We start from the raw sequence: 14,227 nt of genomic DNA on the forward strand, positions 1-14,227 counted from the left end.
GCAGCCAGGGAATGGACTGCATTTATCAGGGAAGAAAACAAAACAATTGGAAGTGGTATTTCGTTGACTGAGAGCTAGATGTGGTGTTATGATGCCCAGATTGTGAGCCTGATGAGGATCAGGCTGCTTTAGTTAGGGGTTGAACCACTGCCGACTTACAGTCAAACTACATTCTTATTTTTCCTCTCTGTTTCCCTCTCTCTCCCACCCCCATCCAAACAGAGGATAGCATCCCGACTAAAGTGGTGTGTCACTTCAATGAAAAGACCTACGCAGACGAGGAGAGATGGGACATCGACAGCTGCACCCACTGTTACTGCCTGCAGGGCCAGACACTGTGCTCGACAGTCAGCTGCCCTCCCCTCCCCTGCCTGGAGCCTGTCTACGCGGACGGAAGCTGCTGCCCCGTGTGCCCAGGTAATTGGAACGCTGCCAGCACGTTGTAAAATTCCAGGAAAGCGAGAGCTGGCAGCTCCCCCCTCACCGCCTCCGAGTGCACACAGTTCAAGCATTTTGTCGCCTTGTTTATTCTTATCTATAGTTAATGAAGAGCATCTGTTTTGTACGGAGCCTGTTTGACTTTCAGAATGAAATGGTCAGAAGCATTGCCCTTGAATCTCTGACTTCAGCAAGCAGCTCACGTCGTCTCCTCGCCTGAGAGATAACTGTGCAAATGATTCCGTCTCCCCCCCCTCAGCATCTCTAACCTCAACGCCCCCCCCCTCAAACACAGTCCAGCCAATCAATCCTCACCTCTCCAAAACACACTCTACCTCCAATCAGCCCTCACGCCCCCTCAACACACTCTACCCCCGAAACAACCCTCACCCCCCCAACACTATCCCCGAAACAATCCTCACCCACCCCCAAAAACACACTCTACCCCCGAAACAACCCTCACCCCCCAACACTACCCCCGAAACAACCCTCACCCCCAACACACTCTACCCCCGAAACAACCCTCAACCCCCAACACACTCTACCCCCGAAACAACCCTCACCCCCCCAACACTACCCCCGAAACAACCCTCACCCACCCCCAAAAACACACTCTACCCCCGAAACAACCCTCACCCCCCAACACACTCTACCCCTGAAACAACCCTCACCCCCCCCCCAACACTACCCCCGAAACAACCCTCACCCACCCCCAAAAACACACTCTACCCCCGAAACAACCCTCACCCCCCAACACACTCTACCCCGAAACAACCCTCACACCCCCAAAAACACACTCAACCCCCGAAACAACCCTCACCCCCAACACACTCAACCCCCGAAACAACCCTCACCCCCCCAACACTACCCCCGAAACAACCCTCACCCCCCCCAACACACTCAACCCCCGAAACAACCCTCACCCCCAACACACTCAACCCCCGAAACAACCCTCACCCCCCCAACACTACCCCCGAAACAACCCTCACCCCCCCCAACACACTCTACCCCCGAAACAACCCTCACCCACCCCCCAAAAACACACTCTACCCCCGAAACAACCCTCACCCCCCCAACACTACCCCCGAAACAACCATCACGCCCCCCCCAACACACTCTACCCCCGAAACAACCCTCACCCACCCCCAAAAACACACTCTACCCCCGAAACAATCCTCACCCCCAACACACTACCCCAAAACAACCCTCACCCCCCAACACACTCTACCCCGAAACAATCCTCACCCCCAACACACTCTACCCCCGAAACAACCCTCACCCCCCAACACTACCCCCGAAACAACCCTTGTCCCCCTTCAAAAACACACTCTACCCCCGAAACAATCCTCACCCCCCAACACACTCTACCCCCAAAACAACCCTCACCCCCCCAACACTCTACTCCGAAACAACCCTCACCCCCCCCAACACACTCTACCCCCGAAACAACCCACACCCTTCCCCAAAACACACTTTACCCCCGAAACAATCCTCACCCCCCCAACACACTCTACCCCCGAAACAACCCTCACCCCCCCCAAAACACACTCTACCCCGAAACAACCCTCACCCCCAACACACTCTTCGCCCAAAACAATCCTCACCCCCCAATACACTCTACCCCCGAAACAACCCTCACCCCCAACACACACTACCCCCGAAACAACTCTCACCCCCCCAACACACTCTACCCCCGAAACAACCCTCACCCCATCCCCCAAAAAACACACTCTACCCCCGAAACAATCCTCACCCCCCCAACACACTACCCCCGAAACAACCCTCACCCCCCAACACATTCTACCCCCGAAACAATCCTCACCCCCCAACACACTCTCCCCCCGAAACAACCCTTACCCCCCCAACACACTCTACCCCCGAAACAATCCTCACCCCCCAACACACTACCCCCGAAACAACCCTCACCCCCCCAACACACTCTACCCCCGAAACAACCCTCACCCCCCAACACACTCTACCTCTGAAACAACCCACACCCCACCAAATCACACTCTACCCCCGAAACAATCCTCAACCCCAACACACTCTACCCCCGAAACAACCATCACCCCCCCAACACTACCCCCGAAACAACCCTCACCCCACCCAAAAACACACTCTACCCCCGAAACAACCCTCACCCCCCAACACACTCTACCCCCGAAACAACCCTCACCCCACAACACACTCTACCCCCGAAGCAACCCTCACCCCCCAACACACTCTACCCCCGAAACAACTCTCACCCCCCCAACACACTCTACCCCCGAAACAACCCTCACCTCCCAACACTACCCCCGAAACAACCCTCACCCCCCCCCAACACTACCCCCAAAACAACCCTCACCCCCCCAACACTACCCCCAAAACAACCCTCACCATTCCAAAACACACACTACCTCCAATCAACCCTCACCCCCCCAACACACTCGACCCCCGAAACAACCCTCACCATTCCAAAACACACTCTACCTCCAATCAACCCTCACCCCCCCCAACACACTCTACCCCTGATACAACCCTCACCTCCCAACATACTCTACCCCCGAAACAACCCTCACCCCCCCAACACACTCTACCCCCGAAACAACCCTCACCCACCCAACACACTCTACCCCCGAAACAACCCTCACCCCCCCAACACTAACCCAAAACAACCCTCACCATTCCAAAACACACTCTACCTCCAATCAACCCTCCCCCCAACACACACTACCCCCGAAACAACCCTCACCCCCCAACATTACCCCCGAAACAACCCTCACCCCCCCAACACAACCATCGAAACAACCCTCACCTCCCCAAAATTACCCCCGAAACAACCCTCACCCCCCCCAACACTACCCCCGAAACAACACTCACCATTCCAACACACACTCTACCTCCAATCAACCCTCACCCCCCCCAACACACTCTACCCCCGAAACAACCCTCACCTCCCCAACACACTCTACTCCTGAAACAACCCTCACCCCCCCAACGCACTCTACCCCCGAAACAACCCTCACCTCCCAACACTACCCCCGAAACAACCCTCACCCCCCCCAACACTACCCCCGAAACAATCCTCACCCCCCCAACACTACCCCCGAAACAACCCTCACCCACCCCCAAAAACACACTCTACCCCCGAAACAACCCTCACCCCCAACATACTCTACCCCGAAACAACCCTCACACCCCCAAAAACACACTCAACCCCCGAAACAACCCTCATCCCCAACACACTCAACCCCCGAAACAACCCTCGCCCCCCCAACACTACCCCCGAAACAACCCTCACCCCCCCAACACACTCTACCCCCGAAACAACCCTCACCCACCCCCCAAAAACACACTCTACCCCCAAAACAACCCTCACCCCCCCAACACTACCCCCGAAACAACCCTCACGCCCCCCCAACGCACTCTACCCCCGAAACAACCCTCACCGCCCCCAAAAACACACTCTACCCCGAAACAACCCCCACCCCCAACACACTCTACCCCCGAAACAATCCTCACCCCCCAACACACTCTACCCCCAAAACAACACTCACCCCCCCAACACACTCTACCCCGAAACAACCCTCACCCCCCCAACACACTCTACCCCCGAAACAACCCACACCCTTCCCCAAAACACACTTTACCCCCGAAACAATCCTCACCCCCCCCAACACACTCTACCCCCGAAACAATCCTCACCCCCCAACACACTCTACCCCCAAAACAACACTCACCCCCCCAACACACTCTACCCCGAAACAACCCTCACCCCCCCAACACACTCTACCCCCGAAACAACCCACACCCTTCCCCAAAACACACTTTACCCCCGAAACAATCCTCACCCCCCCCAACACACTCTACCCCCGAAACAACCCTCACCCCCCCCAAAACACACTCTACCCCGAAACAACCCCCACCCCCAACACACTCTACGCCCGAAACAATCCTCACCCCCCAATACACTCTACCCCCGAAACAACCCTCACCCCCAACACACTCTTCCCCCGAAACAACCCTCACCCCATCCCCCAAAAAACACACTGTACCCCCGAAACAATCCTCACCCCCCCAACGCACTACCCCCGAAACAACCCTCACCCCCCAACACATTCTACCCCCGAAACAATCCTCACCCCCCAACACACTCTACCCCCGAAACAACCCTTACCCCCCCAACACACTCTACCCCCGAAACAACCCTCACCCCCCAACACACTCTACCTCTGAAACAACCCACACCCCCCCCAAATCACACTCTACCCCCGAAACAATCCTCAACCCCAACACACTCTACCCCCGAAACAACCATCACCCCCCCAACACTACCCCCGAAACAACCCTCACCCCCCAACACACTTTACCCCCGAAACAACCCTCACCCCAACACACTCTACCCCGAAACAACCCTCACCCCCCCAACACACTCTACCCCCGAAACAACCCTCACCCCCCAACACACTCTACCCCCGAAACAACCCTCACCCCAACACACTCTAACCCCGAAACACCCCTCACCCCCCAAAAAAAACACACTCTACCCCCGAAACAATCTTCACCCCCAACACACTCTTCCCGAAACAACCCTCACCCCCAACACACACTACCCCCAAAACAACCCTCACCCCCCCAACACACACTACCCCCGAAACAACCCTCACCTCCCAACACACACTACCCCCGAAACAACCCTCACCTCCCCAACACACTCTACCCCCGAAACAACCCTCACCCCCCCCCCAACACTACCCCCGAAACAACCCTCACCTCCCAACACACTCTACCCCCGAAACAACCCTCACCCCCCCAACACACTCTACCCCCAAAACAACCCTCACCCCCCCCCCCAACACACTCCAACCCCGAAACAACCTTCACCACCCCAACACACACTACCCCCGAAACAACCCTCACCTCCCCAACACACTCTACCCCCGAAACAACCCTCACCCCCCCCAAAACTACGCCCGAAACAACCCTCACCTCCCAACACACTCTACCCCCGAAACAACCCTCACCCCCCCAACACCCTCTACCCCCGAAACAACCCTCACCCCCCCAACACACTCTACCCCCGAAACAACCCTCACCTCCCAACACTACCCCCGAAACAACCCTCACCCCCCCCCAACACTACCCCCGAAACAACCGTCACCCCCCCCCCAACACTACCCCCGAAACAACCCTCACCATTCCAAAACACACACTACCTCCAATCAACCTTCACCCCCCCAACACACTCGACCCCCGAAACAACCCTCACCTCCCCAACACTACCCCCGAAACAACCCTCACCCCCCCAACACTACCCCCGAAACAACCCTCACCATTCCAAAACACACTCTACCTCCAATCAACCCTCACCCCCCCCAACACACTCTACCCCCGATACAACCCTCACCTCCCAACATACTCTACCCCCGAAACAACCCTCACCCCCCCAACACACTCTACCCCCGAAACAACCCTCACCCCCCCAACACTAACCCGAAACAACCCTCACCATTCCAAAACACACTCTACCTCCGAAACAACCTTCACCCCCCCAACATTACCCCCGAAACAACCCTCACCCCACAACACAACCATCGAAACAACCCTCACCCCCCCCCCCCCAACACTACCCCCGAAACAACACTCACCATTCCAACACACACTCTACCTCCAATCAACCCTCACCCCCCCCCAACACACTCTACCCCCGAAACAACCCTCACCTCCCAACATACTCTACCCCCGAAACAACCCTCACCCCCCAACACACTCTACTCCTGAAACAACCCTCACCCCCCCCCCCAACGCATTCTACCCCCGAAACAACCCTCACCTCCCAACACTACCCCCGAAACAACCCTCACCCCCCCCCAACACTACCCCCGAAACAACCCTCACCCCCCCAACACTACCCCGAAACAACCCTCACCCCCCCCCAACACTACCCCCGAAACAACCCTCACCATTCCAAAACACACACTAACTCCAATCAACCCTCACCCCCCCAACACACTCGACCCCCGAAACAACCCTCACTTCCCCAACACTACCCCCGAAACAACCCTCGCCCCCCCCCCAACACTACCCCCGAAACAACCCTCACCATTCCAAAACACACTCTACCTCCAATCAACCCTCCCCCAACACACTCTACCCCCGAAACAACCCTCACCCCCCCAACATTACCCCCGAAACAACCTCACCCCCCCAACACAACCATCGAAACAACCCTCACCTCCCCAAAACTACCCCCGAAACAACCCTCACCCCCCCCAACACTACCCCCGAAACAACACTCACCTCCCCAACACACTCTACCCCCGAAACAACCCTCACCCCCCCCAACACACTCTACCCCCGAAACAATCCTCACCCCCCAACACACTCTACCCCCGAAACAACCCTCACCCCCACCAACACTACCCCGAAACAACCCTCACCACCCCAACACTACTCCCGAAACAACCCTCACCCCCCCCAACACACTCTACCCCCAAAACAACCCTCACCCCCCAACACACTCTACCCCCGAAACAACCCTCACCCCCCCCAACACACTCTACACCCGAAACAACCCTCACCTCCCCAACACTACCCCCGAAACAACCCTCACCCTCCCAACACTACCCCCGAAACAACCCTCACCCCCCCCAACACTACCCCTGAAGCAACCCTCACCATTCCAAAACACACTCTACCCCCAATCAACCCTCACCCCCCCAACACACTCTACCCCCGAAACAATCCTCACCCCCCCCCAACACACTCTACCCCCGAAACAACCCTCACCCTCCCAACACTACCCCCGAAGCAACCCTCACCATTCCAAAACACACTCTACCTCCAATCAACCCTCACCCTCCCCCAACACACTCTACCCCCGAAACAACCCTCACCTCCCCAACACACACTACCCCCGAAACACCCCTCACCCCCCAACACACTCTACCCCCGAAACAACCCTCACCCCCCCAACACTACCCCGAAACAACCCTCACCATTCCAAAACACACACTACCTCCAATCAACTCTCACCTCCCCAACACTACTCCCGAAACAACCCTCACCCCCCCAACACACTCTACCCCCGAAACAACCCTCACCCCCCCCAACACACTCTACACCCGAAACAACCCTCACCTCCCCAACACTACCCCCGAAACAACCCTCACCCTCCCAACACTACCCCCGAAACAACCCTCACCCCCCCCAACATTACCCCCGAAACAACCCTCACCCCCCCAACACTACCATCGAAACAACCCTCGCCTCCCCAAAACTACCCCCGAAACAACCCTCACTCCCCCCCCCCCCCCTTCCCAAAACACTACCCCCGAAACAACACTCACCATTCCAAAACACACTAACTCCAATCCACCCTCATCCCCCCCAACACACTCTACCCCCAAAACAACCCTCACCCCCCCCCCCCCCCAACACTACCCCGGAAACAACCCTCACCTCCCCAAAACACACACACTAACCCCCAATCAACCCCACCTCAAACAACACACACTCTACCCCCCTTAATCCTCACCTCCAATAATACACACTGTACCCCCCCCAATCAACCCTAACCCCAATGACACACACTCTACCACCTCAAATCAACCCTCACCCCATAACACACACTCTACCCCGTTAACCCTCATCCCCAATACACTCTACCCCCCAATCAATGCTCAAGTCCAATAACATACACTCTACCCCCAAATCTATGCTCACCCCAATAAGAGACACCCGGTTACCCGCAGTCAATGCTCACGCCGAATAACACACACTCTACTCCTAATAAACCCTCACCCCCAACAACACAAACTACCCTCCGCCAATAACACAGGCACTAACCTCCTCCCGCCAATAGCACACACTCTACCCCCTGCCAATAACACACAGTCTATCCCCGCCAATAACACACACTCTACCCCCCCAATCAACCCTCACCCCCAGTAAGACACAATTTACCACAAACAACCCTCACACCCAACAACACACACTCGACCCACAATTAACCCTCAACCCAATAACACACACTCTACCTACAATTAACCCTAAACTCATTAAGACACACTCTACTCCCCGCATCAACCCTCACCTCCAATAACACACAGCCAACCCCCAATCAACTCTCACCCCCAATAACACACACTCTAACCCTCAACCCGATAACACACACTCTACCTACAATTAACCCTAAACTCATTAACACACACTCCCCGCATCAACCCTCACCTCCAATAACACACAGCCAACCCCCAATCCACTCTCACACCCAATAACACACACTCTAACCCTGCCAATAACACACACTCTAACCCCGCCAATAACACACACTCTACCCCCGCCAATAGCACACACTCTACCCCCGCCAATAGCACACACTCTACCCCCGCCAATAGCACACGCTCTACCCCCGCCAATAGCACACACTCTATCCCCGCCAATAGCACACACTCTACCCCGCCAATAACTCACACTCTACCCCCACCAATAACACACACTCTACCCCCACCAATAAAACACACTCTACCCCCGCCAATAGCACACACTCTACCCCCGCCAATAGCACACACTCTACCCCCACCAATAACACACACTCTACCCCCGCCAATAACACACACTCTACCCCCGCCAATAGCACACACTCTACCCCCGCCAATAGCACACACTCTACCCCTGCCAATAGCACACTCTACCCCCCCATAACACACACTACCCCCGCCAATAGCACACACTCTAGCCCCCATAACACACACTCTACCACCGCCAATAGCACACACTCTACCCCCGCCAATAACACACACTCTACCCCCGCCAATAACACACACTCTACCCCCGCCAATAACACACACTCTACTCCCGCCGATAACACACGCTCTACCCCCATAACACACAGTCTACCCCCGCCTATAACACACGTTCTACCCCCCCAATCAACCCTCACCCCCCCATAACACACAATTTACCCCAAACAATCTTCACACCCAACAACACACGCTCTACCTACAATCAGCCCTCAACCCAACAACAAACACTCTTCCCCCAATTAACCCTCACCCCAACAACAAACACTCTTCCCCCAATTAACCCTCACCCCCAACAACAAACACTCTTCCCCCAATTAACCCTCACCCCCAACAACAAACACTCTTCCCCCAATTAACCCTCACCCCAACAACAAACACTCTTCCCCCAATTAACCCTCACCCCCAACAACAAACACTCTACCCCCAATTAACCCTCACCCCCAACAACACATACTCTATTCCCAATCAACCCTCACCCCCAAAAACACCCACTCTACCCCACCATCAACCCTCTTTCCTAATGTCACACACTTTACCCCACCAATCAACACTCACCCCCTAGTAACACAAACTCTACCCCCTGTCAACCTTTACCCCAATAACACACACTCTATCCCCAATCAACCTACCCCGCAACAGCACACACTGCACCCTCAATAAACCCTCACACCCTACAACACACACTCTACCTCCCAATTAACCCTTAACCCCTAGTAACACACACACTACCCCCAGTCAACCTTTACCCCCAATAACACATGCTATCTCTAATTAACCTTCCGCTGCAACAGCCACACACCACCCTCAACAAACCCTCACACCCTACAACACACTCTACCCCCCAATAAACCCTCACACCCTACAACACACTCTACCCCTAATAAACCCTCACACCCTACAACACACTCTACTCCCAATAAACCCTCACACCCTACAACACACACTAATAATAATAATAATAATCGCTTATTGTCACAAGTAGGCTTCAATGAAGTTACTGTGAAACCCCCCCCAATCAATCCTCACCCTTGACAACAAGCCCCCTACCCCCATCAACCTTCACCCCAATAACTCACACTCTACCCCCGATCAACCCTCACCCCCAAAAACAATCACTCGACCCCTCAATCAGCCCTCACCCCCAATAACACACACCCGACCCCTCAATCAGCCCTCACCCCCAATAACACACACCCGACCCCTCAATCAGCCCTCACCCCCAATAACACACACTGCAGGATCCACCTCCCCCAAAGAAACATCCAACCCTCACCCCTATAACATCTTCAGCCCTAGGAACCACTTCCTGCCTTTCGCTGGGAACACATCTTCGCAGCAGCACCCCATCACCTAGCAACGTTCCCTGGTGACACCCATACCAAGCCTCAGCTTTACCCCATCTCAGCAACATACATACCACTTCTTTTGAGCAACTGTTCCCACCCAGCCCATCAGGGCCTCTCAACAAGAGCTGCCCCCTCACTCCTGTGCACCTACGTAATAATGCCCCACCACCCCACACACTTTCAGTCCTAATAACTACAATTACAGATAAACTGACTTTTGCTACCTGATAAAAGGTAGCAAATGTGTGAGACACTCTTGTGAAATTTCTGTCTGCTGCCTCACCCAATGTGCTGGTGTTTATTTTAAACTGGCTGGCTCCTTCTTTCGCAGAGGAATGTTACACTTGTTTGTGACTAATACTGTTCAGCATGATTTAACCTTGTTGACCTTAGTAAGCAGGTCGGATGCTAAAAATTTGAAAGCAAAACTAAAATATTCTCACTGGTCAATTTGTTCGTCACATGCAGGTCTGATCAATCTTTCTTCCCCTCTTTGTCCATCTGCCCTACTCAGGACCCTGACGCCATTAATCATGATTTGGCCTCCTTCAGGCAGGCACAAAGGTGCCTTGGGGTGCATCTGCCCCTTCGAACTTAAAGATGGGGAAGATGTGGGAAAGGTGTGATTCTGAAACCTGCCTCTCTGACTGGGGCGCTGTGTTGAACTGCCTGCCTTACTGGAAGAACCTACAAAGTTAGGGACAGTGTCAGACAAATTTTGTAGGACTGTTTGTTGTCCCCTGGACTTGACACCTCGCCTGTTAGGCCACGATGAGTTAGTGTGAGGAGACAATCCAACTGCCAATAGTAAAGTCACTGGACGAGTAACCCAATGGCCTGAGCTGATGCTCTGGGGCTCGAGTTCAAATCCCACCACGGTGGTTGGTGGAATTTCAATTAATAACAAATCTGGAATTGAAAACTAGTCGGTGACCGTGAAACTATCATGGATTGTTGGAAAAACCCATCCGGTTCACTAATATCCTTTAGGGAAGGAAATCTGCCATCCTTACCTGGTCTGACCTACATGTGTCCCAGATTCATCCAGTGTTTGCTTTAGAGTGTCGAAACGTTGAAATATAAACATAGTGCTGGATTTTACAGCACACCGTATTCCCTATCCTGTTCCCTGCCTGCCGCCCCCCTCCGAGCCCGAACCAGAAGGTCAATCGGGAGCCCACTCCCCAAAAAGCTGCCTGCCTCACAACCATTTTACCTCGAGTTAATAGGCTAAGGGCAAGACTCCATCCCTGCCTGGGGAGTAGGTCTCAGCTTCAGAGAGCTGTTGGTCCAATCTGATTGGCCGGCAGCCGCAGCAGCGCCAGGTTCAAACGGTGGCCACTGCTAGGACTACAGCTAGTCCCCGAACAAGAGGGGGCTACGGAATAATATTATTCTTTTTGTCACAAGTAGGCTTACATTTACACTGCAATGAAGTTACTGTGAAAAGCCCCCTAGTCGCCTCATTCCGGCGCCTGTTCGGGTACATGGAGGGAGAATTCAGAATGTCCAATTCACCAAATAAGCACGTCTTTCAGGACTTGTGGGAGGAAACCGGAGCACCCGGAGGAAACCCACGTAAACATGGGGAGAACGTGCAGACTCCGCACAGGCAGTGACCCAAGCTGGGAATCAAACCTGGCAAGTTGGACTGTGGGCAACTCCAGGATATCGGGCAGGGCCTGGACAGCAGGCCCCTGCGACGGGGAAGTGGGACACTGTGTCCTGAGAGGCCAGGAGAGAGGTTTGCGAGGCAGAGGGGGAACAAGGGTAATGCTTTCGATTACCACAAGGGACCACCCCCCCCCCACCCGCCCCACACTTCTTATCCAATACCAGCTAGCCTAGTAAAAGCTGGCAGGTTATCCACTTGGTCTGGGTCTCCCTCCTGCCGCGGGGAAAATAGCGGCGGGGACGGGATGGGGCATTTAAGAGCCTCAAAAGGCCCAGTAGGTGGGCGAGCCACCCGAAACCTCTGCCGCCAATGGGTGACAGGTCAGGGGCAGATGGGAAGACAGCAGGCAGGCCACGTGCCAAATTTAAGAGCACGTCCCTGCTTTCAAACAAGCCAGCGAATGACTGTAAAATCCAGCTGTGGGTTACTTCCATACGTTGTGCCTGGGTACGCTCCTGGCTAATACAACAGTGAATATCCAACCCTGTTCACTGATAGGACGATCAAAGTAATTCACAGAACCTTTTCATTCTGCTTTGTTCACTCTCCTTCTAGACCTGTACATGTCAGAGCCCACCAACATCCCCATCGAAAAGTTTGACCAGAGGGGAGAGATTGAAGTGGAGGCACCATTCTGGCCAACACCCAGTGGAAACGAAATTCCTGCTCACCTTCGGGACGATGGTAAGTGAAATAGGCATTTCACGCCAACCGACACACACCAGTTGTTTGCGATGTATTACCTCATACGTTTGTTATGATTCTTTTCTTTGTTCGGTTGCCTTTTGGTGCCCAGAAATTCGACAGTTCTAGTTGAAGTGGATCAGGCGGACCGGCCGGCCAATAAAGTGGCTGCTAATATTTTGGGTACACAAGTTCGGATTGCCTCACACCAGCCACAGTGTGTATAATATGACAAATAGAGGACTTCCGGGTGCGGCGATGACCAGCTAGGTCGCACGTTTCGGCAGCTCCCGGTGAAACGGACTTTTGGGCTCTTGATAGGAGCCCCAACGGCAATTCTAACGGCAAAAAACACTGTGCTGGAATCCAGAAGGGAATCCCCCCTGGACACGGATGGAAAAAAGAGAGGAAAGTGGCCGGATTGCGGTGGATCCTCTAGAGCAGCGGCCAGGAAGGCAGGCACAAAGCAAGATGGTGTCGGAAGGAGGCAGTTTAATATGGGGCCCTGACCAACAAGAGTTCCTGCGGCGTTGCGTGGAAGAACTCAAAAAGGAGATGAAGAAGGAGCTGTTGGCCCCGATATTACAAGCGATTGAGGGGCTAAAGGAGGAGCAAAAGACCCAGGAACAGGAGCTTTGGGTCGTGAAGGCAAAGGCTGCTGAGAATGAGGACGACATACAAGGCCTGGTGGTGAAAACGGAGATGCACGAGGCACAACACAAAAGGTATGTGGAAAGGCTGGAGGTGCTGGAGAATAATGCGAGGAGGAAGAATTTAAGGATTCTTGGTCTTCCCAAAGGTGTAGAAGGGGCGGACGTCGGGGCATATGTGAGCACGATGCTGCACTCGTTAATGGGATCGGAGGCCCCGACGGGTCCGCTGGAGGTGGAGGGAGCATATCGAGTTATGGCGCAAAGACCGAGGGCTGGAGAAATTCCTTGAGCCATAGTGGTGAGATTTCTCCGATATAAGGACAGAGAGATGGTCCTCAGATGGGCAAAGAAAACTCTGAGCAGTAGGTGGGAGAATGCGGCGATCCACGTATATCAAGATTGGAGTGCGGAGGTGGCGAGAAGGAGGGCAAGCTTTAATCGGGCCAAGGCGGTGCTGCACAAACGGAAGATTAAATTTGGAATGCTGCAACCGGCAAGACTGTGGGTCACACATCAAGGGAAACACCACTACTTCGAAACGGCAGATGAGGCGTGGACATTTATTGTCGAGAGAAACTGGAGTGAGCGGGCCATAAAAAGAAAGTTTGGGACAAAGTGGGGGGATGAATATGTGGGATGAAG

At 54.4% G+C, this 14,227-nt stretch overlaps 1 protein-coding gene across 2 annotated transcripts in view; it reads left to right on the forward strand.

The window, feature by feature from the left end:
* Positions 1-14,227, forward strand: part of crim1 (cysteine rich transmembrane BMP regulator 1 (chordin-like)) — a 294,476-nt gene that overhangs the window by 256,667 nt on the left and 23,582 nt on the right. For both annotated transcript variants that reach the window (XM_072512397.1, XM_072512408.1), the window contains 2 exons: positions 223-417; positions 12,804-12,932. In XM_072512397.1, coding sequence (XP_072368498.1) covers positions 223-417; positions 12,804-12,932 — 324 coding nt within the window. The remainder of the gene's footprint in view (positions 1-222; positions 418-12,803; positions 12,933-14,227) is intronic.

The sequence above is a fragment of the Scyliorhinus torazame genome, chromosome 1 (assembly GCF_047496885.1).
Source record: "Scyliorhinus torazame isolate Kashiwa2021f chromosome 1, sScyTor2.1, whole genome shotgun sequence".
Classification (NCBI taxonomy): Eukaryota; Metazoa; Chordata; class Chondrichthyes; order Carcharhiniformes; family Scyliorhinidae; genus Scyliorhinus; species Scyliorhinus torazame.